The 27,868-nt window shown below is 37.3% G+C and overlaps 1 protein-coding gene across 6 annotated transcripts in view; it reads left to right on the forward strand.

Moving 5' to 3' along the window:
- LTBP1 (latent transforming growth factor beta binding protein 1) overlaps nt 1–27,868 on the forward strand; it is a 199,185-nt gene that overhangs the window by 73,009 nt on the left and 98,308 nt on the right. For all 6 annotated transcript variants that reach the window (XM_026845517.1, XM_026845520.1, XM_026845518.1 and 3 more), the window contains 3 exons: nt 9,184–9,408; nt 12,845–13,122; nt 24,251–24,353. In XM_026845517.1, coding sequence (XP_026701318.1) covers nt 9,184–9,408; nt 12,845–13,122; nt 24,251–24,353 — 606 coding nt within the window. The remainder of the gene's footprint in view (nt 1–9,183; nt 9,409–12,844; nt 13,123–24,250; nt 24,354–27,868) is intronic.

Raw genomic sequence — 27,868 nt, forward strand, 5'->3', positions numbered from 1 at the left:
CACCACCACCCCCCACCCCTTCTTCCTTTTTTCTAGCTTTATTCTTGAGCAGACATCATGAGGTCTGGAATATCCATCTGGTCATTTGGGGTCAGCTGTCCTGGCTGTCTCCCCTCTCAAGATCTTGCCCACCCTGTCCCTCTGGCAGGGGGAAATGTTGGAAAGAGCCTTGGAGCTGTGTAAGCACTGCTCAGCAGTAGCCACAACACCAGGGTGCTATCAACACCCTGCCAGCTCCCGACATAAAACACAGCACCGTGAGGGCTGCTAGAGGGGAAAACCAGTTCCGGCTCAGCCAGACCCAGTATAAGGAGATAAGATGACAGACATATTTATAAAATTATTACTATTTATAGAATAAAAGCAGAAGGATTCAATAACCATTCGCTTTGTGTGTGGAAACAATCTGTCCAACATACATGCATTATACAGAAATGCTCGATTACTTTCTGGAATGTTTGTAACTAGAAATACTAATTAGAGTTGGTTTTAGAGTACATGAGAACTGTTAAATCTAGTCTCGTCTAAATGATGGTCTCATGTAGTACGTGAGGCTGATAAATTCAAGATAATGATCTTTATAAAGGGACTAAAAGGATGAAATCTCATGTTTTGTGAGAAGGATACAATGTTCTTTTCCTGTTCTTTAAAAATAGAGGTCCACATTGGATCAACAAAAAATAGATTACAAGACTATTTATCAGTTTCACAGTCTGAGAGAAATCTTTAAGTAGCCTTCTGGTTATGTTAACAAGCCTTTTAAGAAGAGGAAACAAGAATGTCATCCTCAACACCATTTAGATCATCTCAGAAAGGGTATAAGCATACCATTATTACAGCATGTCCTTGGAAACTTGCAAACAAATGCTGTGTTACACCATTGGCAGGAGATGGAGGCTAAAACTCTTTTCCCCCTGATTGTTTTGCCTATATTCCTCACACTGAAATATGGGTATTTCATCTGTTCTGTCATAATATGATACAATGAGGGATGCATTTCTAGGACAGTTTATCTTGTCCCTAAAGCATTCCATTTTTAAAAGTCCTACATTCTCATAATGTTTAGAAGTTTAGAGTGGTCTTTGCAGAAAAAAAAAAAAAAAATGAAGTCTTATATATACTTGTTAGTAGTTGCAGGATAAAAAAGTTTTATATAAAACGAAGGTGCGTACATCTGTATGTGGTGTGAACACCGAACTCCTTACTCTGGGATTCTTGGAGGCAACCTCTGCTTTGGTTGTCTTGACAGAGTTGAATGTGGTTGCAGTTGGGTTAGAGTGGAGTAAAGACAGTTGTCATTACTTGCATGCGATTCATTCTCTTGCTCAAGAATTCCTTCTAAGTTGAGTTCATCCTTGGACTCTGATGTTTGCTTACATCTTTAATGTTAACAGTCTTAAAATGTCATGTGCACTCAACTGTAAACCAACAAAATGACCCCTGCAATGCAGCTTTGCATTAATATTGTTCTGTGGGAGAGGGAGATGTTAATAATAAGTGATTATATATAATTCCTGAGGGATGTCATCATTCTGCATTTATCCTTTTAGTACTGTGTTTTTTAATAATTTTAACAGGGCAAATGTAAGAAAATAATTTTATCTATAGAAAATAACATTTCTATGCAAAAAAAGATTGTTTGTATTTTGGAAGTATTAAATTTGTTTTGGGACTCTTCTTTGTGGCTAGCTCTCTTGATTTTCTTTGAGACTTCTCCCCACCACAAAAACACGTATGATCCAGACAGGAATAACACCACAAAGCTTGTTTATTTTGGCAATAATTTGGTTTCCTTGTCTGGATAAACAGCAGTACTTATGATCTGATTTCCCAAGTGGGCCTGCATTATTTTGTTAAAGATTCCTTGGTAATAATAGTTTTTAAAATATAAGACAAATTCTAATTAAGTCAGTGGCCATGTTCATTCACAATAGCTGAGAACCCAGTGTAGTAGCTGCTTATTTCTTCTTATCATACCATTAGGTTTGAGGGTAGGTTTCTGTTTTAAATTTTTCCCTGCAGTGTTGCAGATCTTATTTCTTTCAGAGAAAACATCAGAAGTGCCTTCAGTATAATCTTCAGCCTTTTATGATGAGTTCTGTTAATGTATTGCAGCATTCAGAGTAAAAATTTGTTTGATAAGATCCTTGTTAATAGTATTTAGACATCTATTGATAAGCAGTGTGAAGTGATAGCCTAAAGGACCACATTTGGTATAGCTCCCCTGTATCAGTTTCTGGTCAGAAGTCTGGCATAATGGAACATACTACCTTGAATGGCATAAAGTAGGTTTTTTCCAACTCTGAACATTTTTAGTTGTTTTATTTATTTCTGACTGAACAAATGTGAATGTTAATGCACCCACTGAAGTGACTACTACATTTTTTCACAAGATAAAGACTTGGGAGTTCATATGCAAAGGAATGTGTATAACAGCTTTGAATATATTCTACTGATGATGGATATAACTACAGAAGCATAGAATAAGGAGAAACAAAGTCCTGGGAATATATAAACAAACTAGATTTTGATGTTCTTATTCACAAATTGTATTCATCAAGTCTGATAAAAACAGCCTCCAATAATAAAGAAATGTACTTTGAAGTATGCCCCTTACCTAATGTCTGTCATTCCTACTAATTTGCAATTATTCATTGTAAAAAATATTACACATTTAAATTCATGCCATTTCAGAAGAGTCTATATTTGTGTAAGCTAATTTAAAACTACTTAAACTAGTAATAAATTAAACTATTTACTAGAATTTTTTACTTTTTATCTTTTTGGTGTACCCAACTAAGAAAGTGGTGTACCCACCTTTCCTGTACTGATTTTCCACACTTGTACAAACATCTTTCAAAATATAATTGCATGTTACTACGCATATTACAGGTTAGGAATCTACCTGAGTTCTTGCCTTATACTTAAGCCATTGTTTATGCCCAAGATTGCATGCGACAAAGGAAACTGGAGGAGAGCCTCAAAACATTTTTCCCTTCTTGTTGAATACTAGAGATTTTATTAGAAAGTGCTGTGATGGGGAGGTTCATCCCCCATGCAGTACTGCCATTTGTCACATACCCTGACTGCTGTCTCTGCAGTAGCACAGAGTAGCCATTTCTGCAGGACTGCTTATGTCTGGAGCCAGATGTGGTGCTGTCCTCACTGTTTGGATCAGTGAATAGCAGTGGTGTAGGTAACAAGGAATTTGTGGGTGCTAACTAGGCTATTCACATAAGCAGTGCATCGCTTTTCTGTTTTCAGTGGTAAGCAAAAAAGAGTATTTTTCATCTGCTGCTGAAGCTCTCACCATGAGATTTACTTTTAAAAATTGTTCAGTTGTTGCAATAGAATATTTTTCTTAAAAGTTGTCAAAATACAAACATTAGGATAAATTCAGAAGTGAATGTAGAGCTGTTATACTATTAAATCAAGATCACTTAAAGCTTCATTTCTTTTCTCCCTCTGCTTCCCAAACCACAAGCTTGTAATATCAAGATAATCTTAATTTAAAAAAAAATAAAATTAATTAGTTGGTTACTTAACTTGCAACTCCTGTACTTAACACCTCTGAATTACAACGAGGAATCTGAAGAGAAAACCATTTAGGATGAAGTAGTTAGAAAATTGAGGGACAACAAGACGTGTGGCCAAAAAAAAGGAAGGGCAGTAGGGAAGAGCTTAAACTGGAGGATAGCATCATTATTGTAGCTTCTGTCTGTGTGCTTTTTGTGAGTTACTGTTAAAGATTTTCTGCAGTTAGAGAGTAGAAGTACGTTTGGAGCCATTGTGCAAATCTGTGTATAGCACTTATGGGTTTCAACCTTTACCTAAAACATACGGTGTTTGGAGGCTCTACATTGCAAGAGTGTTGCATATGTCAGTACTTCCCCTCAGTGAATGCTGTCTCTTCTTTCTTGTGAAAAATTGTGTTTGTTAGAACTATGTGCCAGTCCCTGCACTCTCTGTGTGCTTAGTAACATTATGGATGAAGGCTGCTCAAAGAGAAATGGGGCATGTAGTAATGCTGCATAACTGTGTAGTACTCGGAGACAAAATTGATCTGCTGATTTGTGATGTATCCAGTGGAAATACTGTAATCCAATGAGCAGTTTAAGGTTTTCCTTGGAGAGCCTGTTGATGTAATGGAATAGTGCTTACACTTGAATAGTTAATAGTGCGTAAGTAGAAAAGGCAAAAGGGAGATAAAATTACACGCTCCCTGAGGTGTAAAAGAAGAGTAGTTTGGAGTCAGATAAGGAACATTTCAAAAACCATCTTCATTTTCTTCAACACTGGTTACAGGAAGGGAGTTTCCATCTGTGGCTTGTTTGGGTAGGCATGGGCTACTTTTTAAGGATTAGGAGGATTTAGGTACTTGGAATTTGTTTTGTTACACAGTATTTTAATTAACTGGAAACATTCATACTTGATTAAATTAGTTTATCTGGAGCTGTTCAAGGTTGTTTAAATCTTGAAAACAAATTAGATGATGTAATTACATGGACAAACTGTGTATCAGTGGTTTCCTAGCTTCTTTGTTGATGATTTCATGCCCTATTCTTGTGTTTCCATCCAATAGCCATGGCATCTTTATCAGGGTTCATGTTGCAGATGTTCTCCTTCTTCTATGTATTCAGCCTTCTAGAGACTCCCTGTGGGGGCATCTCCATGCACCTTCTCTGCTTGGCTCATTTTGAACAGTGATAGCCACCAAGCTGTGCCAGGCTCAGGGGTATTAAGGCCTTTGGATGCTAGAGAAAACCAAGCTTGTTATTACCAATTAATTGCCCAAGGAGGAAAAGAATACTTAAAATGTTTGTAATTCTTTAAACTTGTTTCTAAATTTTCTACATTTAAACATTTCTAAAGGGTGGATGTTCATTTATATTAAGAAATCGTTAAATTTGTTCAATTGTATGTTGGCTGATCCTTAAGAGACGGTTGAGAGACTTGACTTACAGCAGATCTAAGCAAAGAATTTGTTGCCTTTCTTAGGTCCATTGATACTTTCTTTGTTTTGTTTGTAAGATACCGATGTGTGAACTGAAATTTCTTGTCGTTCTGTGCAGACCTATCTTCACGTTTTTATCAGGCTCTGAGCAGCTAGAGAGTTTCATACCATAATGGATATTTTTATTTCCTTTTTTTTTCTTTTCAGAGGAAATGGCAACAGTCCAGTGAGAATCAGGCTCCAGTATGCCCTTTGTCTGAGTGCCAGTTGTGAATATACATGCAAACCCAGCATCTTCTAATGGTCTCTCCCAGCTCATGGGTCTGGTTTTTGTCAGGAATGTCCTCTATGCCTGAGGCAGTGTTCAGCCATTCTGTTTAAGTTCTTTAACCTCAATGACAAAACAAAATAAAGCAAAAGACTTTCATCAGAAGTTGAACTGTTCAAACATGCCCTGGCTTTATATCCTGTTCCTATATTAAGTGGTCCTTTCCCCAGGGCTCTTTGGTCTTTGTTAACCTGAAATACCCAGAGCTTTGTTGAGGAAAAATAGCATTTCTTTCCTCTGCCTTTTTGTAGGTTTAACCCCCTTCAGCTCACTTTTCTCAAATGGTCTGTGTGTAATGCCATCTCTGGTGAAGTTTTGTGCCTGTGATTTCCAGCACCAGTGCCATAATCAAATGTAGCTCTTTCTTCTGGCCACAAACTAACTGAGGAAACATCATGTTTAGTGTGTCTGTGTGCTTATTATACCTATTTAAAATTATCAGATATTTTATTTCAATGTAATTCATTTTTCATTTTTTGGTGTTTGGGTTTGGTTTTGTTGTTTGTTGGATTTTTTTTTTAAAGTTCTCTTAATATTTGTCATTTGAGATTATAAAGTTTCAGTTTTGCCTGGCAATCACATCCCCTTTGTTTTTACATGGCTGAGTATAATTTACAATTGTGTATTTCAGAATTTTTAATTTTTTGTTACAGAATTTCATATTGTCAGAATAGATTTAATGTATTCTCGTTTAAAGTTCATTCCTCATAGATTAGGCCAGACCTTCAAGATGGCTAAACCAGAATATCTCTACTTAAATCAGTGACTGACTGATTTGCACCACATACTAATGTGGGCAGCTTGGAATTTTTATTTTCTGTTATATGTAAATACTGAGACATTAAACATTCTTCATTTTTTATCTCCTACTAGACCTTTCAGTGGCATTTGTTTGCGCTTATTTGCACAAGTTATTTGTGTGAATATCCACAGCAAACAGTTACAAAAATTGATATGAATGAACTCTTTTCTATTGGTATTTTCCCTCCCAGTATTTTTCTTTTCTTTTTGTCTAGGTTGTAAAAGACCTTGAAGTTCATCCAGTCCAACCATAACCTAACACTGACAGTTTCCAACTACACCATATCCCTCAGCTCTAAGTTGACTCTACTCTTAAACACCTCCAGGGATGGGGACTCCACCACCTTCCTGGGCAGCCCATTCCAACACCTAACAACTCGTTCTGTAAAGAAATGCTTCCTAATATCTAGTCTAAACCTTCCCTGGTGCAACTTGAGGCTGTCCCCTCTTGTCCTGTCAGTTGTGACTTGGTTAAAGAGACTCATCCCCAGCTCTCTGCAACCTCCCTTCAGGCAGCTGTAGAGGGCGATGAGGTCTCCCCTCAGCCTCCTCTTCTCCAGACTAAACACCCCCAGTTCCATATGACCTGTGCTCCAGACCCTGCACCAGCTCCATTGCCCTTCTCTGGACACGCTCGAGTCATTCAATGTCCTTTTTGTAGTGAGGGGCCCAAAACTGAACACAGGAATCGAGGGGCGGCCTCACCAGTGCCGAGTACAGGGGTCAGATCCCTTCCCTGTCCCTGCTGGCCACGCTATTGCTGACACAAGCCAGGATGCCATTGGCCTTCTTGGCCCCCTGGGCACACTGCTGGCTCCTGTTCAGCCGGCTGTCAATCACACCCCCAGGTCCCTCTCTGACTGTTAGCACAAACTTTTGTTTGCTTGAAAGCAAAGCTTTTCACTTGCCTGTTCACTACCCAGCGAGCTCCTGCAGAAGAGGAAAGCCTGAAGAGCACCCTGTAAGGCAGATACCCACACAACATGGCCTTCCAGACACCAACTGCTTTATAGGAACAGGAGCTTGGAAAAAAAAAATTATTTTGGTAGAAATACTGGGTATATTGTTTAAAAGCTGAATTTTGCACATTACCTTGTTTCCTTAAGCCAGAGAAGAGGGAACAAAATCTGTGGGATAGGCTTCTTGCACTCAAAGAATTCCTCAAATGAGACTATTTCTGTTTGCCTTTGATTCATTGTACTTCTTTCAAACACCAAATTGCTGTTCCTTCAATGCTACTTTACACTATTTCATTTTGCAATGTTACTTTTGCAGGAAAACCATATTAGCTTTCAACCTTGCTCAGACAAATCTTTATAAGTACCTAAAAATCTGTGTGGGTTGTTGTCATTACAGTAAACCTGTGGCTGATCAGGGAGAAATGGTACCAGAGAGTGAGTGAGCTGTCATGCTTTAATTACTGCTGTGGTCAAAAATCCTTCATTTTGCCCTGAAGTAACAGCCATTCTTTAAGGGTATCTTTTATATACTCAGGTAAAGTCCCAAGAGAGTTGGGACCCAAAGAAGTGAGGCCTGCACCGGCACGAATAGCTTTCCAAAGTCAACTAGGCCTTTTAGCACAGTGCTACAGCTTGAAGTACTTTCAGTCTGTTTATATGAAATGAAAATACGAGATAAGACAAGAAAAATATTAAATATACATTTGCAGGAAAATTGGAAAAAGAATTCTGACTGTTTACATTTGTGCGTGGACCTATCTGGTGATCAAGCATCACCATTCCAGGCCCTGTCAATACAATGTGAGGGTGCTCTGCGATGAGCTGGGCTGATTGCACTGTTTCTTGAGTGCTCTTCCTGGGCCAGGTGAATTACTCAGCTGGCTTGGAACACCTTGAGCTGCTGAACGTCCTACTTTGTCTTCTTGCAACACACAAAATGTTTTACAATAGCAACAGGCTACAGTTGTCCAGAGATCACACCACTTTCATTATCAACAGTTCCATTATCTACAGTTTCTCATTTTTATTATAATTTAATATAGCTCAAGCAATACCAGTCCAGCAAAATGCCATAATTACTGTAAGGTCTAGGGTTTTCTTTATTTATTTTTACAGTCAGAAGCTGACAAATGGATACTGTATGGTATTTCTCCAAAACCCTTTGATTTCTGAAAAAATGACCTTAGTTTGTCTTGAACAAAAACTTACAGTATTTTTCCTGTTGTTTTTACATCATTTAGTTCTTGAAAATGTTGACAGCTCAGCTAGATTATGGTTGATTATAAAGTCCCACATCATATTTTTAGAAAGTGGTGAACCATGCTTATTACTGTTTGTATCTCTGAGTTAAGAAATATTTTTCATTTGATGTTGACATTTTTCATGTTTCATTTGATAATTTATATTGCTGTAAATGTACAAGTACTAGCTGGCACAGAAGTAATTGCTCGGTTTTATATTGGACATAAGATATTTTAATGCTTTGGAATTTGAAGTAATTGCGTAGAATCTCTCAATATTTTGTGAACTTCATGAGTGGGTATACAAATTAGCTTCTTTCATCTGAGAGATGGATGTTAAGCAAAAAATCTAGATACTCAGGCATGGTTGTCCAGAGAACAGCCAAGGTTTACAGTGAAAATGGCAAAATTTATTCCCAGTACTTTCTACTTTCTAGTGAGTTTTTCCCCAGTCTTCCAGGGAAGTGTATGTGGTCCAAGATTTTCAGAAATGAGAGGCTGACTAAATAAGAATACCTGTACCAAGGTATGAATAAGAGGTGCAGCCAGACACCGTATTAATTTGGCATCTTGCTTAATAGCATAATGAAATAAAATAGCTGAGATTTCTGTGTTTGCCATGTTTGTCATGGAGAGAAGATGCAAACAAGGCAGAGGTTAAAAGGAGGGTTTGTCATGGAAAGAAGATGTGAACAAGGCAAAGTTTACAGAGGGGAAGTGAAGTGATTCTATCACAAGGCAAATAAAAGTGCATGTCAGATGGATAGTCGTTCCTCAGATGTCAGAAGAAGAAAGAGCCTCATCACTATTTCTTTCCTCTTCAAATTCTGTTTGTTATGTGGTCAGGTAACACTAAAGCTAAAGTTATTAACAACATTTTTCTTTCTGTTTTTATTTCAGTTATTTGTCACCTTCCATGCATGAATGGAGGCCAGTGCAGTTCTAGAGATAAATGCCAGTGCCCTCCTAATTACACTGGTAAACTTTGTCAGATCCCTGTGCAGACTGCCAATACTCCAAAACTGTACCATCACCCACAACAGGTGAACAAGGCTGTAGGATCACAAATTATCCACTCTACTCATACTTTACCACTGACTATGTCTGGACAGCAAGGTGTAAAAGGTAACTTTTTTCTTGATAAGTATTTTTTCCTTTGGAGTTGATTTTACTAACTAATTTTGAGTATCCAATCAGTAAGTATAGTGATGTGTCTACATAGTTTGAATCTTGACACTACAGCTTGAATTGTGAGCTCACCAGAATGACTGGAAAGTACTTTCTCAATGACTGAAATAATAAGAAAGAACTACCTTTGAAAAAAGTTTATAAGTAAATTTACTTCATGTTATGGTGGAATTTAATGCAGATTGTAGAGTCAAAGGATAATGCAGAGGGCTTCTTCCAGGAGTGTAGACCCGTTCAGAAAGAGAATGGTTGTGGCTGAACAGAGTCCATAAATTGCAGTATACCTAGATGGGAAGTTGCAGGTGATTCCTGGTTAATAATGGAGGGAAAAGACAATGATTTTCAACATAACAAAATTTAAATCTAATGTAAAACTAAAAATACAGTCCATGTTTATCTTCATTATATCATTTGGTAGAGTCCTATAAGTTAATTTTGTATTGAACTTTTTAATTTAGGTAGGCCATGATATGATTCAGTTAAACAGAACATTCTCTTGAGGTCATATAACAATATCATAGAAAAAAAATGGTAAGGATTTCCTACTGCTAGTGCTGTGAAAAAGACAGAGGATCAGAAATAAGAAAAGCTGTGATGTTAATCAGATATATTCAAAGAAAATTCAGTCGGCTTCAGGTTTCCCCTTCCCCTAATACTATTTTTGTGAGGTGACAAGTTTTGATAACCTTGAAGAGAAGTATTAAATTTGTTTCCTGTGTGTCCTATGACACTAGGAAGCATTTTATCTGGGTGACATCCTGTCAATGTGGAGAGACCTCTGCAATTCAATTTCACAATATATGAATTAACCTGAACTTTGTTTGTTTGAATTGCCAGATTACCTCTCCAAAATTGCTACCTCTGAATAAAATATATATTGGGGAAAAATACGGGGAGGCTTAGTTCTTGTCAGCTTGCTCCTGTATAACTTTGCTAAAAGAGGCCAAACTATTTATATATTTGCGATAAATATAATCTAATGTAGTGATTCTGTTTTCAGAAAGGGACATAGCTGTGAAGGAAGTGTTGACAGTATCATCCTGGAAACACAATATTTTATAAACTCTTTTAAGTATTCGCTCTGTCTTTTCAATGGATTTGTTCTCTAGGGACTGCTACACAGTCCATTGTGAAATAGTTTCCCCTGACACGTTGGAGTATTTATCTCTAAAGCTCTCCAGAACTTTTTTGACTAAAAAAAAAGGGGAGGGGGGGGGAAAGGAATGAGAGGAGTGTATAATTATCTAAACGTTTAGTAGAGCAGCAGTTTATTTCTATGACTATTTAATTCCAGATCAAACTATTTTAGACAGCATGGTGGACCATAAAAAAAAAAACAAACAACTTTAGACAGTTGTTTTTCAGATTTAGAGTTGCTGTCTTAAAACATAAAACACACAATAGGTTTCTCATTGCTAAAGAGTTTTACGTCTTGAAATTCCTGACCCTCAAGTCGTCATCAGAACCATCAGCAGTCACAATGCCTTTTACTTTCTTTCCATACCTAAGTGAGGATGTTGGATTGTTGAGAGAGGAATGTTTCATTTCTTTCAAGGAAAGAATAAAACAATTCATCCTGAAATGGCTGGCAAAAATTAAAATTAACCAGCACATCTAGGCAGTGATCCAAGACCTGGATAGGATTGTGGTAATAATACTACATGGGAGGAACCAGCCTAAATTTGATGTTTTCAGTATCTGAACATCTCTAGATAGATTGATAGATTAAAGCAGAGCAATTCAGTGATTTTCTTTGAGGGTTAATATATTTTTAACTAGTTGAAGGGATCCCTCTTCATACATAAAAATGTATGATATTAAGTTGGGGCATAAGTTTTGGTCTTTTTACAATGAGACTATATTGTCTTGTCTTGCCCTGCAAAACCAGTCTAATAGCCTAGGAACAACCTTATTGCTTCTCCTGAATCTTTTCCTTGTGAGTTTACCTGTAACAGAACTCATATAGCATGAATTTTGCTTGAAGGTTGTTTTTTGCTACAGCCAAGATCTGAAGAGCCATTAAGGCCTGCAGCCATATTTTGCTGCTTTCTGCTACCTTATTTCTGATGTTTCTGTCTGCAATATGTTGAAGATTTTCATAAATGAAATAATGCAGGGCAGAGTAAAAATAAGTTTGTTTCTTTTAAGGAATTCCTGTGTAAGACCACTTAATACTGAAAATGTGTCTAGAGAAATGAAAATAATGTGAAAAACTAAAAGCAATTTTTACAAAATAATGTAATTTTAAAGCAGTGAAAATAAATGAAATATTCTTCCTGTGAAATGGAGCTGCGAGGTTGAAATTTGTTAAATAAGAACTGAAAATGTCTGATCAAGTTCCAAAGAACAGTCTGGCCTCATGGAGGCAAGGAGATGATTCAGAAGACTCAACAAGGCAGTATGTGTTATAGAGAAAGTATGTCAAATTATATTTGTTGGTCGTTGATGTTTGGAAGTGGTGTTCATCTAATGGGTTGGCTGGCCTCAAGTGGTCTGTGCCATACTTGCTGATAAGAGAGACCCAGCCAGGCACAGTAAATGCTAACTTTGTTATGCAGTTTGCAAACTATGAAACTTTTTTACACACCTCCTCTCTCTTATCTCCACCCCCACACCCCACCCCCCAATAATTTAAGTTACATGTTTAAAGGGCATTTTGTGTTTCAGTGAGAAGAGGCTTGAGAGTCATAAATAGTTCTGTGCACGTTACATTGACTGGAGGATCTCAGTCTGTATACCCAGACTTAAAACTATAACTATATTTAAAAATGGAAGTATCTGAAAAACATCCCATCCCACTTTATCTGCCAAATTCCAAATTCAAAGTTCAGTGAAGGGAGTGGTGATTTTAGATGGTTGAGATGCTGGCAACTCTTGCAGGGGCAAACTTGGAACTTGGCAGGTATATAAAGGTGAAGGGATGAAATCTGAAGCTTTTTCTGTGTTCCAGAGAAAGATGATGGATCTGAAAAAGAAAATAAAACTTACTATATATCCAAAAATAACCCAACAGAGTTTGAATTCTGGAACTTTGAATGAGATTCTTATTACAGAGTATGACCACAAATACTAACGTTACACCAGCCAATTTGGACATCCATGTTTATGTAGCAGTCTTTACAATCCTATAATGTTGTTCTTTCCTGTGTGAAGAGTTTTCATTTTCTTGTTCTGTTAAGGAGACTCTATGCATTCTTTCAGCCTTCCTTCTAACTCCCAAATTCAGGCTTCATTTATATTTCAGTGCTGTAAAGAGGTACTCTATGAAAATTCTCATGTAAAAAAAGAAATGTTTTAGAGGTGCTTAAGTTATCTTTTTTTGATATATTTTATTACCAATTTTTCTTATGTGTTTTTCCTTCAATTATTTTAGTGAAATTCCCTCCTAACATAGTGAATATCCATGTGAAACATCCCCCTGAAGCCTCAGTTCAGATCCATCAAGTTTCAAGAATTGACAGCACATCAACAGGACAAAAAGCAAAAGTACCTCAGCCAGTACATCCACAGGTCTCTTACCAAGGTCTTCCGTATCAGAAGACCCAGAAAGGACATACTACTTACACAAATCAACAACCCATTCCTCATATGTTTCCTGTTTCAGTTAAAACTCAGCTTGGGCGCTGCTTCCAGGAGACTATTGGAACACAGGTAAGAAATGCTTGCTAAGGCTTTGAGACAGGTAGCTTTAAAACAATATTATAAGAGAATGAAAAGAATTTTCACCAATATCTAGGCAAGGACACATTAGACATTCTTTTCCAAAAGAAAATGATTTTGAGAATATCAGATTCTTACAAAATAACATTTTTCTGAACCTAGTTCTCCTTCAAGCTAATGTATTTATTTATTTATATGCAGATTTGAATCCCTGACATTCTGATTTCGTTATTCTAGCTATAACTTCTCCTTTTATAAGCTATTTCTCCAAATAAAAAGACATGTCTTAAATCCTAGCTCTGTCAGTCATGATTAAACAACTAAGGTTACACCATCTTCCACAGCTTGTACTGTCCTTTGGTTTAATGAATCTTTTTTCATGTGTATCTCAACAGCCAGTGTCTTTCAAGGAGTTGCAGTTTTCATTAAAATTCCTGTTCAGAAACTTCATATGTTTTACAGTATTGTAGGCTAATGTTTTGAATCTGTTGAAATGTGACCATTGAATGGGGTAGAAAAATCATGAAAACAAATTGTTTGTTGTAGCACTAAAACCTTAGTTCGGTTTAAAATATGTTCACATCAGTTTTTACATATGACTGTTCAAAACTGCATATCTTCTTTAGCTCTTGGAAACACTTTAATAAGCCATACAGTGTTATCATTTTTGCATATTTGCATATATATGTAAATAAACAGAGAAAAAAAAGCGCATATGTGAAGAGATTGTTAAACAGTTAGTAAGACCCTGTTACTGCTTATCACCTTGGTGAAACTTAACTTTTCAGATCAAATTTTTAAGTGACTGGTGAAGCCAGTGACTGGCTTCTGCAGAGTATTGTAGCATTCCTACTAGTGACATAATTAATCCTAGTTTCACAAGTCATTGTTGTGGAAGTAAAGGTTCCAAAACCTGCTCATGCTGGGCCATCACACAAAGGAGTTTAAAAATAATTCATTCTGAAAAATGTAATAGAAGAAGTAAATTTAAATGTCAACATGCCCCAAAAATGTTTCTAGAAGACCAAAGTTTGTGTATAGAATATTAAAAGCTAGTATTCACTAATAGTGGAATGCTTGGAATGCTTGATTTGGATCTACAGTGTTAATTTATACTGATGAGCTATTTGTGCTTGTCTGTTTGAGGAATAGCAAAACCTTGAATTTGTTCTTTCACAAGTGTTGAAGCACATGATCAAGTGAAAGTTCATGGATTTTACGTGACAAAATTAAGCAAGGCCTGTGTCAAACAACTATTTCTCTGTATTTCCAAAGAATGAGAGGTCTAACAAACATGACATAATGTTCAATCATAAAATTCTGAAAATAATTATGATAATTAATACGGGTTTATTATTTATTTTTATTTCTATTTGCACTCATATATAGGGGAAGACAAAACTCCTTCCTCAATCTTAGCTTTGGCAGTGGATGCTGCATCTTTTACCTCTTATGTCTTATGCTTGATTTATTTCCTGTCAGTTCTCTCTGCCACACGCGAGTGAGGTATTTTGAATGACATATCCAAAACTTTGTGACCTGTGCATGCCTTCACATTGCAATTGTTTTAAAACTAAAGCTCACTCATTGCGCACTGGAAGACAAGAACGTGTTCCTTTTAAAGGGGGAGAAAAGGGAAAATACGCTTCCGTTGCCCTAATGCCAGGCTTGGAATCCTATTAAATGCTCAGTCCCCAGTTTTTAAAAAGTTTTATTTTCAGTATTCCCCTGAAAAAATGTGTCTTTGCAGTGCTCTCAAGAAAGAGTAGTGCCTCCTAGTTTACAATAATGCATGTTCTCAGTTTTTACAAATTTCATTGATCCTTTCAGTGTCACTCTTGAAGAAGAGCATAGCAAGGATTTCAGAGGCCTTTTGTTATTTAATGTAATGGTTCAATTTAGAATTGAAGTTGTAGTGTGACATTCATAGAGCATTCATTTAAGACCTTGCCATAAATATAGATTTAAGTGACTCATTCACCCCTCAGATTTGAACCTGACATGTTAATATGTTTTTCCTGCAGTCAGGCAATGCATATTATTTATTTGTATGTTAAATATACTTTGAACAGGGAAAGACTTTTTTTTTTTTTTTACTCTTAAACAGATTTATTCTAAAAGAATTTCGTTTTCTGTTTCTTTGATATTTGCTTTGCTAAATATGAGGGTTCTCTTTATTTGTTCAGATGAAATGCTAAACTGATCTTTCCCTATTAGTAGCAATGTGTTACAAATCATTTCTGGAGTTCATGCTGGATAATTTTAATATCTGTACTTTTTTCAACAGTCTTCGTTGTTTATGCATTTTTTTGCAGGGTGGATTGTATATTTGGCTTCAGAAATGCTTTATTAAATATCCTGAGATCAGAGGTGATTTTACTGTCTATAGAGCAGATTGATGGAAGGATATGTGGGCCTCTTGTAGGCAAATCAACCAAGTTAATAAAGACTTTGCTGAACTTAGTTTTGGTCCAGGCTAAAAGCACAGAAAAAAACCCACATCAGAATCTCTGCTGTGGTTTTGTGTGTGTGTAACCTCTACCATTCTATGTTTGTCTCCATCTCTTGTCCTCTCCTTTTTCCTTGAACTTCAGCTGGTCTTCCATTAGAGATCCTCTGATTTTAATGCTTTGGTTTTTTTCACAACCTTCTGTGCAATACTCCTCATCTCTCAATACATTCTTCCTCACCTCACCGTTAGTTAAATTCGCTTATGTATCTCATTCAACAACAATACTCCTGCAAAAACAGTAGGATAGTTGCTATACTCAAATCCCAAGACAACCATGGTGTATTTTCTGCAGTGTATTTCCAACAGAGCTCATGCTGTTAAAGTCAGCAACTGGAGCCACCCTGATCTGAAGCTTGGAGGACATTATGGTACAGATGGTTGAAGAATCTGGCTGGATTCTCAGACCTCCAATCACTCTTAATTAACAACATAGAAATCCTTATCGACCTCCTATTTGCTTAGTTGTCTGAAGTAACATAAGTGACTGACCAAAGGTAGCAGCCATGAGAGAAGGGTAGTAAAAGATGTGTGAAAAGATGTCAGTCTATAAGCTTATAGAAGGACAAGAGAAGCGAGAGAGGGGGGCTAGAGGAATGAAATGTCCTACTCTAATTAGAGTAGATAAATACAGATACATGTTTTCATAAATACATATACACATGTATGTAAGTGTTGCTTAGTTGTGACTATTTTCTGAAGTGTCCTCAGCATTGGGAAATAAAGTGGAGTGACCATAAAAGTAGTATTAATATTTCAATTTTTAAAAAGTAATATAGGAAGAAAATAGCATTCTGGATGATTCTCTTTTCTACTCAGGTCAATTCACTTTTCCTGTCTGCCTCTCTTTTCTCTGAGTGGATCACTTAGCAATTATTTCTCCTCTGGGAGATGTTAACAATGATTGCTCCAGGATGGCTTACCATGTTACATGATAGCTTACTATGATATGTTGCAAACAAAAGTTGTGGTTCATCAAATGCTTTCTTCGTACCAAAAAGATTTTTGCAGGGTATGTCATAAACTAACAGTTAAGCTGCAGGCCAGAAACTTATTGTTGTCATAAACATATAGGAAATAAAACTACCTAAACTTGCACCTTGTTATATAGAAAATGATGTTGAGAAAATAGAGACTTGAAATTGGGTAACAGATACAATGGAAGCAATAGGACAAAAAACCTGCTTAATATGGAGTAAATTTCTGGAGAGCACCGTATGTTATGGTGCCTTCAAAAACTGGAGGCTGAATGTGGTATCCGACAAGGTCATTCACAGCATGTTGTCCTGTGTTTCTGAAATCCAAGGAGTGGGTCATCTTAGATCACTGATTCCCTAAGTCCTGTTTAAAAAGCTGGCAAATAAGGAAGATTGTTTCTTTTCTTTAATTCCTTCTTTTCAGCTGCTTTTCATTTTAATTCTAATAAAAATGCCTTTATTATGACACAGAATATCTTATTTCCCGAAATACTTCTACAGTATCAGTGGTGAACCTAGTAAAGATTGTGTTGGTCATCTCGAGTCCTGTAAATTTTGCATATGACTACTTTGCATTTAAACTGAGAAAAGAATCCCTACTGTCTGTCAAAATTAATCTAAAGATAATTAAGTACTGCTTTTTTTTTTTTCCCCCCCTTAAGATCACTTTGAAGTGTCTACTAAGTATATTAATGTGTTTTCCTATGGTTACTGCATTTCAATATTTTGGCTAAAAAAGTCTTCTTTTCTCAAAATAGATTTGGTCTCGGTTTTGCATAACTGTAAAGAGGGAGGCACTTTTTGCAAAGCAGCAAGACACTGGAGAAGCTGGTATTTCCAAATTTCTCTAAAGCAGGCTCTTTCTGACTAGATTCACAAGTAATGCTGTTCTCTTCAGCAGATATTTTTGAGTATCCATTTTACTGAAGGAGACTTCTGGTGATTTCAGCATCCATAACTTGAAAACAAAATACACAAGAGTCGTTATTCTAAAGAGAGACAGATATTGAAGTTGCTTACTTCAGCTCGATGATCCCAAGGGTCTTTTCCAACCTGAATGATTCTATGATTCTATGCTTGGCTGAAGGCAGCGTATGCCAAAATGTCCAGATGAGAAGCGGACTAAGAAGCGTCATGTGTGCCTGTGCTTGTTCATTCCTCCTCACTGTCCCTCAGTTGTGCTGGTGTAACTGCTGAGAGGAGCTGGACTGCTCTCTAAAATGATCACTGAAAGAATTTTAAAAATACTGTCTGCTGATTTTCCCCCCTATTTGTTGGGGTGTTTTGAATTCAGGTCGGTTCCAGGTTGCAGTGTTCAGGGTATATGTTCCACTCCTCGCCTGTCAGTTGTTTGCTGAATGATGCTTCGTGCTTCTCTTGTGAAGTACTTTGAAAGGTGTTGCAGAAAAGATCTGTACTTCTTACAGCTCTGTTGAGAAGGATGTCTGAATTAGAGTTGTTCTGGTATTAGGAATTGAAATTTGGTGTATTATAATACGTTGGAAAATCACATTAAAAGAAAACAAAATACACCACCTATAGCAGACAATAGAAGCATATTTGCATATTTTAAATAAATTAAGCTATATAACATTAATGGTGAGCATTAGTAATGACTTTATTGAAAAATTTAGGGGCTGTCCATTTTTCAGTGATCAGAACACACGTGTTCAAATGTGTTTCCAATGCTGCTTAGTTCTGATAAATAACAAGTATGTCTGATAAACAGATGGTAGTTGATCAGCATCTTTAGTGGGATAAATTTCTATGGAAATAGTTTATTTAATACTGTGTTTCAGTACATCTTTTACAGGAAACTTTTGTTTTGGTTTGAGCAACACCCTTCTTTCTGCTGCCAGACTTGGTAGAATACAAAATAAGCCAAGTGATAGATGGCAGCTGGAAAAGGTCAGAAATTGTCAACATCATATCATAATAAAGATTCTGACTGCAAATCATTAAGCATTTACTTGATTCAGGCAAGGGCATACACTGATCAGGTACATAACTTTGAAAATATACATAAAGTTTTTAGGAACTGGGCTTAGATGAGTGTTTTACGATGGGAAATGTTAAACAAAGGCATCAGTGTTTTTGAGTTAGAAATCAGAGCAGCAAAACGTGTTGATAGCTCTTAATGTATAACCTAATATATCAATACTACTGCATGCAATATGATCATAGTGTGTGTAGTCCTGAGACGATGACAGTAGTAATATGCCAGTTGGTGTTATTCATTCAACTGTATAAATATCCCTGTTGAACTTCAGATTTAACAAAACATTTCCTATGGAGATAAATTTCAGGTATCTTCTTTTTTTGACAGCTGTATGAAATGAACTTCCCTATTTATATTCTTTAGGCAGGAAAAATGATACAAGTAAAATTCTGTGTTTCATACTGGTACTTTTTCTCTTAGAGCACTTTAAAAATGTTTTTTTCTGTAGAAGAGTCTTAAAAATACCATCTCATAAAATAAAATAACTGTCTGGAATTCCTTGAAGCTCATGGTTTGGCTTCTGAAGTTTTTAAACAAATAGACTGTCAGCAATCAGTGTGGATTCATTTCCAGGATTAATGCTTCATTCGCAATAGATTCTTAGCAAGATCAATACTCTGAAATATCAGAAGATTAAAGATGTATCGGATACCAAAAACACCAAACATTGTTTTAATTACTCCAATAGAAGAAATCTGGATAATTTTTACTTGCCTATGAAGAATGTTCTGTTTAAGCCAAAACAAATTCTTTACCAGTTCTTTTAGAAAGTCTGGAAGTATTTAAGTTTCTCTCCTCTGCTTATGAGACAATGCCTGTTAGTGAGCCAGTGCTACATGGGATAATACTCCTCATTTGTAACAACCTGTCATTCAGCTGGTCAGCAGGCTAATTAAGTGTGTTTGTTAATTGTTTCAGTAATACAGTTTATTAAGTTTGAGGTTTCTTACTGTGTCGCGCCTATAGGAAAAAAAAAAAAAGGAAGCAACAATCCAAGGTCTGTGCCTGTTGAATAGTTTACAGAAAGTTAAACAGTGTATCCATTCACTTCTGCTATTGTGGTATGTGAAATGCAGTCTTTTGAGCTGAATCCCAGAGTCATTAGCTATTAACTCAGGCAAAGCACCTATCAATTTCAATCATAGTTAATCATGTGACACTCCTTTATTTATGCCTGTATTGTGGTTTTAACTAACAGCTTGTGACAGGGATTTGTAGATGGGTCACGCAGGAGTGGGAGTCCCAGGAAACGTTGTGGTCTCTCAGCCAGAATCTTCTGCAGTTGCCCTGAGATTAATTGCCAGACTGGGCTTTTTACCACACTTTACAGGGATCTGAATAAATTCCTTTTACTGCCTTAGCAGAGAGATTTCGAGGACATAATCCTTCCTTTTCCCTGGTATTGGGAAACACATGATACCCTGGTGGCAGTGCACAACTCTAGTGTAGTGTTAGCACTCCAAGGCAGTGGAGATGGGCAGAGGCTGGAGTCTGCACAGAGGAACAAAGAGGTGATGTGGCTTGGGGTGGCCTTTGTGCACCAGCACAGGGTCAGCCAGAATTTCAGTCTACCAGTGGGAATATTCAGTACTTCCTTCAGTTATATAAAATATTGGCATAGAAGCCCAGGCACGCATGGGGAAAAATATGTGAATTCGAAACAATACTTTCTGTGTCTGTGAGTGCTTTACCCAGGAAGAACTTTGTTTTATAGCAGTACCATGTGTGCCTCATACTGTTGCTACTGCTGAGCCACTTTCAACACAGTTGAGCTCTTTTATACCAATCCTTCATGACTTCTTTGCCTTCTGAACCAGTAAGAATTATCTCCAAATCATAAGCTTGTGACAGAGGTATCATTCATGAAAATCTGTCCTCTTTTCAAGAAGCCCTCAGGAATACAGGCTAGATTAGTTTAAAATGTGTGTGGATGATGGATAGAAAAGTGTAAACCTAAGCTTAGGGAATAGCATCATATTCATGGATAGTGCAAGCTGTATGCTTGTGTTTAGCTTCCCTGATTATTTAAGGCTCATGTTTATGTGTTGGAGCTGTGTTGAATGGTGAGACAAACTAAAAATAGTTACGGATTCCCCCAAGTGACTTTTCCAGTCACTTGTGACTCAGAGACTGGAACAGACTGTCTGAAGAACTAATGAGTTCTCAGTAGTAGAAAGTGGGTAGGACTTTTGAAGTGGATAGGAATTACCTAAAAGTTTTCAAGACATGAAGAAAGAGAGCCTTCAGTTCATTGATGCTTAGGGTTTGTGAAAGGGAAGAGCATCTTAAGAAACTGTAGCTGGCCAGGAAACAGTTTGTGCAGTGCCATGAGTGCTAAAAGTATCTGAAGCACTATTAGATGTACCAGAGAAATCAGGGTTTATTAGCCAAAGAACAATTCTCTCTTTCTGCTTGGCTTAGGACTTTGCAAAGCAGTCATTTTTTCTGATGCATAACTCCAAAATTACACAGATCTTACACTACTAGGAGCCCCATGTGGCAGTTGCTTTTCCTCGCTGGCCAGTTTCTACAATGATCTGGATGTTAACCAAATTATCATTGATTCTTCAAGCTTTAATTCACCATAGAGGCAATGGGAGCAGCAGCTTTAATCATTGCCAGTTTTTACTGACAGGACTACAAACCACAGTTGCCAGATGACTCAGACTTTGGCATCCTTATTTTTGCTCATGGTTTTTATATGGAAATTTGAAAAAGTTATGACCACAGAGATCATGATTTTCAGTAGAGAGCAAACACTGTAGCACCACACCTAAACTAAAAGTGGGCTTTAGTCCATCTTCCTTCTTTTTTTTTCTTCTTCTTTGTTTTATATGCTTTCAATTTACTACTGTTAAATGACACCTTTTCTATTCTGGGGAAGAAAAAGAGAAGGGTCAGTTCATGATGGCATGTTGGCTGTCATGTTAGTGGAGTCTTGCCTTAACACACACGAGCTGCTGGGATGTGTCCTTGAGGCTTGTGACCTTGCAGAGGAACACTGGGTGTTAGGTAATGTGCCTTGCTGCCCAAATGCTCCATTTCTGAGATCATAAGGGGAGGTGCAGCACCAGCCTTAATTCCTCCCACTTCTTTTCGATGAGAGGAGAGTTGTAAAACTGAGGCACAAGGCAGGGAGAAGACTAATGCAAATTGGTTTAACTGACTCTCAATATCAGCCACAGTATACAACTTTAGTAAGTGGCTTCTCAGTGTTTGAAAAAGCAGTCTCAGCTCTACAAAAGGAATTGACGAGCTGCAATTATAAAGTAAAACTGAGTAGCTGTAAAAAGGTCTTTTCTAGAGCATGCTTACCTGGGATGCAGGTTGAGAAACCAGCATAGTGTAAAGACATAACATGAATTCTCTAAGCTTTTAGGGCAGCCACTTGGAGAAGACGTTATTGAGTGCTCTCCAGTTGAAAGATTTTTGAGCTTCTGAGAACTGCAGCAAGATCTGTATATCATCTAGCTAGAGGAAGTTGAAAGAGCTAGTTCCAGTTTTTAAAACAGCTGAGCTATGGCAGCAGAGAGAGTTGTGCAGAATTCCTGATTGTGCATTTTGATGGCCTTTGTGAAGTGCCAGGCCGGGAGTTGCTTCGGAAACAGAACTCAGCAGACTATGACTGATCAGGAATGGTCAATCTTACACTAATCTTGCCAGTACCCAAGCCAGGGAAGTGCAAGACAGCCTAAAAGGCATGTGTTCACATAGTGTAAGCCTGGGCCTGCATCTGAAAAGTGGAGCTTGCTTAGATACTTTACTGTTTTAACACAGCCAAATACCATCCAGGCGAGGACTGTTTATCACCACTTGGAACATGGGAAAATTTGTCACCAGACCCTTTGCAGTCAGTACTGTGAAAATAGACTTCTAAAGTTGCACAATAACTGAGCAGTCCCTTTTACCTGTTTGGCCACTGTTCTTTATGCTCTGAAGCTTAAAGCACAAGTGCTGTATAGGGGTGATGTGCAGAGACGCACCATAACTTCACTGAGTTGCCCTTGTTCTAAAAACTCCGCTTTGCTAGAGAGGCTGCCTTTCACTGGGACAGAGGATGCTCCTGACTGCTCACACATCTCTTGATGGGTGTTTAAGCTTCACGTGCAGCAAGTGCTGAGCTGCTGGGGGTTGCACATTCCAGTGTGATGTTTAATTGGTGCTGCTTTTAATTTATTTCTGTGATATTTCAGGAGGCACCTAGGGGAGTATCTGTGAAACAGGGGCAGAGAAGATGGCTGGGATGATGCCTTGCAGCCCTCCCCATGCAAAGAGGGGACCCTCTGATGTGTCAGAGCTCTGACATTGTGGGGTTAGCCTGCTATCCTGTTAGTAGTCACACTGAAGCTACACAGAGTAACTCTGTACTTCAGAAACATCATTGTCTCATGGGTGTCAGTACAATGAATAGCACACTAGAAAAAATTAAGGAAGATTAGAGGAGGCCATCAGTGCCTGTGCATTCAACATGTCATCTCCACTGCAGAGTAACTGGGTTACCAGCCACAGTGAAAGCAACCACAAGGCCACAGCCTGTGCTGTAGGATGAGCCAGCTATCTTGAGCTGAAAGCTAAGCAGAAGTGAGCATCTGGGTCAGAGATTTATATGCTGTCAGGAAGGAAAGTTAGATTAGGGAAGATCTATTCACTCTATATTGAGAACTCACACTTTTGAATTGTTTGTTGCAATGCCTGTTTATATCAGCATTTGCTTTGAAAGGGTTACTAAGTGTAGCTTCTCTTGTGCTTTGTGCACTTCCATTTTATACCTAATTGACAAGTTCAGATGTGGTTTTTTTAATGTCTGCATCTCAGAAATACATTTAAGCTTTCTTTACCATGCAAAATAGAAGAAAACTGCAAAAGCTAAGAACATAACTAGTACCTTTTAAACTTCCAAAATTTAGTAATTAATAAAAACCAGTTAGTAATCTTATTACTAAAAACCACAAGTATAGTCTTGATTGGGGAGAAAAAAGGAATTTTGACCTCAGAAAATATTTTGAGATTGATTTCAATATTTACATGGGGAAAGAGACACTTGTTTGCAGTAACACTTTGCTAACTTTGACTTCAGTCATCTTGTAATCTGTTACCTTCTTCAGTATCTGGGCAGCAGAATCTGTCATTATAATTTGGCAATTTTCAGTAAGTGGTCATAAACATTAAACAGAAGGTGGCAGGAAGTTGAGGCTTTTTAGTAGGAAATAACATTACAGAAAGGACAGTCATATATTTTGTCTTTAAGAGAGTAATTGGAAAGATATTTGAGATCATTTGTACAGCTTTTCAAAAAGTGGACAGGCACATTTTTCAGAGGAAAACTAGGAAATAGGTGCCAATGGCAAGTTGCTACCTTGGAAATACACTCACTCGTTCCTGTGACATACTGTTCTCTTGTGTTTCTTTCTCAAGTTGACACAGGAGAATATAATAACATCACCTAATTCACTCATGTCTGTGTAGAGAGCCATTGCAACACATGGGGCACTATTCAAGTTCAGCTAAGAGCTCTAGTGGATCTTCGGTGTCTCAGCAAGAGGTTGACCCAAGATGACTGAACAAGAGTATTGTGCTAGAAGTGAGAATCATACAGTATCACTAACCAGAGTATTCTTTACCTGACTATTCCAGTGTGGCAAAGCACTTCCTGGCCTTTCCAAGCAAGAAGACTGCTGTGGAACCGTGGGTACTTCCTGGGGTTTTAACAAATGCCAGAAATGTCCCAAGAAGCCATGTAAGTGCTATTTTGTTGTTATTATCTGGATCAGTTTATGACTTTTTTTCCCCTCAAGTAGTATTTTTTTATTTTATGGGAAAAAAAAAAACAAAAAACAAACCAAAAAAAAACAGTAGAAAGAATATGTTATGGTTTGATTAGGGACAGGTTGCAGAAACTGGAATTCTCCTGCATACTAGCAGTGTTACAATATGCAGGCACTCAATGCAGCCAGCAAAGTTAACACGTTGGGTTTTTTTCCCTTTCCTCCTCCTTAAGTCAGTGATGTACTATTGCATTTTCTCAGTACAGGAAGGATAATGACATTGAATCATCTTGCCTCTTCCAGCTGGATTTATTTTTTTTAAAGTTTGCACAGAAATGTTGAATTATAGAGGCACCAGTTATTGCTTGGAGAGAATGCATGACCTCTTGGGACTGCAGATGAACTGTCAGGTTTGGAGCCAAAGTTTTTCAGGCTCTCAATTGCCAGGGGTTTTTTTGCTCTGTTTTTGAAATATCTTCCTCAAAAATTAGGCAATGACAAAGACTTTCTTCACTGTTCTGTTATGATTTGACATCATACTATAATGGGAAATAAATTTCAAATTACTTGCATGATAGGTGAAGCTAGTTTCTTAAACGTTTTGTGGATTACATTATTGTTGCACAGGAATAATAATACTTCTCTGTCATGTCATATTTTCATCACTAAATGAAAGATGAGAAAAGAGAATGTAATCTTTATTTCGCAGATGGAGTTGACCTGCATTTAGTGGGCCAAAAATAGTGTAGGGAGTTGCATTCATTCTTATTTAAGTCTTCGAGGCCCCTGTTACTCATCCAGATAGCAACACCAGAAATGTGTTCAGTGTTTGATTTAATTTTTTTTTTTAAGCATATTTTTGTCCACAAGTCTTAATATGGACATAAATACAATTCCAGTAGAAAACCTGCTGTTACTCCTCCTTCCACAAGAAAGTCTGATACAAATTTATGCTGATTCAGTCTGATCTGCTAGTTTATGAAATATTTAAATTTTACGTTTAGGAGTATGTTTATCTTCTGATGTGCTTCTGAAAGAGAGACTCCTTGGGGTCTTTGAAGGCTATAGTTAATAAAAGACATGGGTATCTAAAGGTTTATTCTAGTAGCACATTAATACAGTTTCTAACAGAGACATGCATTCTGTATTGGTTTATGAATTGTGAAATGTGTCCTGATTTTTATAGCTTTCTCCAAAGAAGGAGCAATTTAACTATAACTGAAATTCTTGTTCATCAGAAGCATATAGATGTGCAGAATGTTGCTTAGTGGATGTAGATACACCATGAGAAAAATGATGAAAGCCTGAGATGTGCTTCAACCAAAAACTGTTTGGAACTACTAACACAAATTTTTAGTGCCTGGTTCAAAGGGAAGCCCATTTACTAGTTCTTCATAGTTCAGGTAAAACACTGGTCATCTCAGCTTGGAATCCACAATGGACAACATGTACATCAGGCAGCTGCTTAATGCCAATATGCTTGGTATGATTTAAGAGCAAACAGGGAAACACTCAGGCAAACTGTGTCTGAAGTCCTGGCCCCCAGATGCTTCCTAGATGAGTACAGAGAAGTGTCTAAACTCTCCCTAAAACCTCTCCTGAAGGGAAGCCCACCACCCTTTTTTCAAGCACTGAGTAAAGAGTAATTTTTTTTTGAACTGCTAATGAGATGAGCACTGTCCTTTTATCATAAAAGCTTAACGTCTAGCACACTTGAACAAGAGGGGACAATTCAGAGTTCCTTTATCCGCCAGAAGAATTTCTAATCTACATTTTATATCTATGAGGAGATGCCCTAACCCATAAAATGCAGAAACAGTTCTTGGAACAGTACTGGGAACCCAGTCTCTTCCCCAGTGTCCTTAATTACTTATGGTATGAGTCATGCTCCCTCCTGCTTTCTGGCTCAATACAGAATTGATTTTTTGAATGTAACTGTGTGAATTCAAGAGGAGACAGAGAATGTTGCCACTTGGAATAATCCAGTCCTTGTGATTAAAGCATTCCTGGAAAGTAAGGTTTTGTGTCTCCTAGACGTAGTGGGATACATTTCTCATCTTTTGAGGTGAGAGGTCTTACTCTTTGTTAGTGTTTTAAGAAGGAAGGAGGAGATGGGTGCACTGTCTGTTTTCTCCAGATTAGAATACAGTGTCACCTACCACTACATTATATCAGAAGTATGATTTGGTAGGGTTATGCTTCAAGAATATTCACCAAATCTGTCGGGAAGCTTTGGTAGAGGTAAATTTTCTTTGTCAGGATTTTGTTTAGGAATGAGTTAAGCATGATGCTATTTAATCATGCCATGACTTACAGCAATTCTGCATGGATGCAAATGGTGACTTTTCAGGTTTTTAAGAATTTAAGGTGATAAATTTGTAGTGTTGCAGGAGTTTAAGTGATCTTACAGCATCCTAGAGTTTTATAGCTGTTCAGTTTGAACTTAGGCACACTACTTGAATGTTTAAATCTGGTTTGGATCTGGACCTAAGAGTCCTTTGGACATAATGACAAATTAAGCCTCATGTCAGGATCAAAGTGTTATGCTTCTGTAGAGCAAACCATTTTCAAATATAAATGTAAAGTTATGGTAAGATTTAATGAAAGTGTGGAGTGGCTGCTTAAGGATTTTGATTTCATCAGGTTTGGGGTGGTTTTTTTTACAATAATGAGAATGTTTCAGTGGTAAAAAGATTATGCATATATATATATATATATATATATATATATATATATATGATATTGAATGGAAACACTTGGGAGTCCAGTAAATTATTAGTAAGTTACCAGTTAAGTGATGTCCATGATAGTGTCTCAGCAGGCAAAATTAGTCCCACATTAGTCCCATATAATCTTGACCTGTTCTGATACTTCACTAAATTGGTATTACCCTTTTTATTGTAGACTTTTTGGAAGCAGACAGACTTCCTTTTGCTTTTATGGTTTTATGCTTCATAAACTTTGTTTAATATTGACCTGGTTTTACAATAATATGTAATCAGGTTCATTTTAACGTATTCTTCTGCGAAACCCACTTCAGCAAAATATTTAAACATATACTTCAGTCTCATTAGCAGGCACTTTTCTTCCCTCTTCAGTCAGTTACTTAAGGATATACAAAAGTTTTTGTGTGTCTTGTTACCATGGACTTAAATAGGACTTTGTAAAGATGTACTTGCATATTTTGGGTAATAGCCACTGCTCAGTCAGGGCTTCTGTCTTATTACAAAGTTAAGTGCCTTGGCCTGAGACAGCTCCCATGCCTGTAAGTTTACGGGTTATTCAGTATTACTGAAAAACGAAGAAAATTGGGAAGAGAGCTCCATTTTTGAGGGCTTCTACAAGATGACTTTTAAGACAAAGTGCATTTCTGTGATACATGGGGAATGTTATGATTGTTCAGCTTTCTTGCTAACAGTTAATAATTACAAACAGGTTGTCTAAGTGACTAAAGGGTAAGTAATGTAGGACTCCATCCAGCTCCCAG

Source organism: Athene cunicularia (genome assembly GCF_003259725.1).
Source record: "Athene cunicularia isolate RWA chromosome 3 unlocalized genomic scaffold, athCun1 chr3_part1, whole genome shotgun sequence".
Classification (NCBI taxonomy): Eukaryota; Metazoa; Chordata; class Aves; order Strigiformes; family Strigidae; genus Athene; species Athene cunicularia.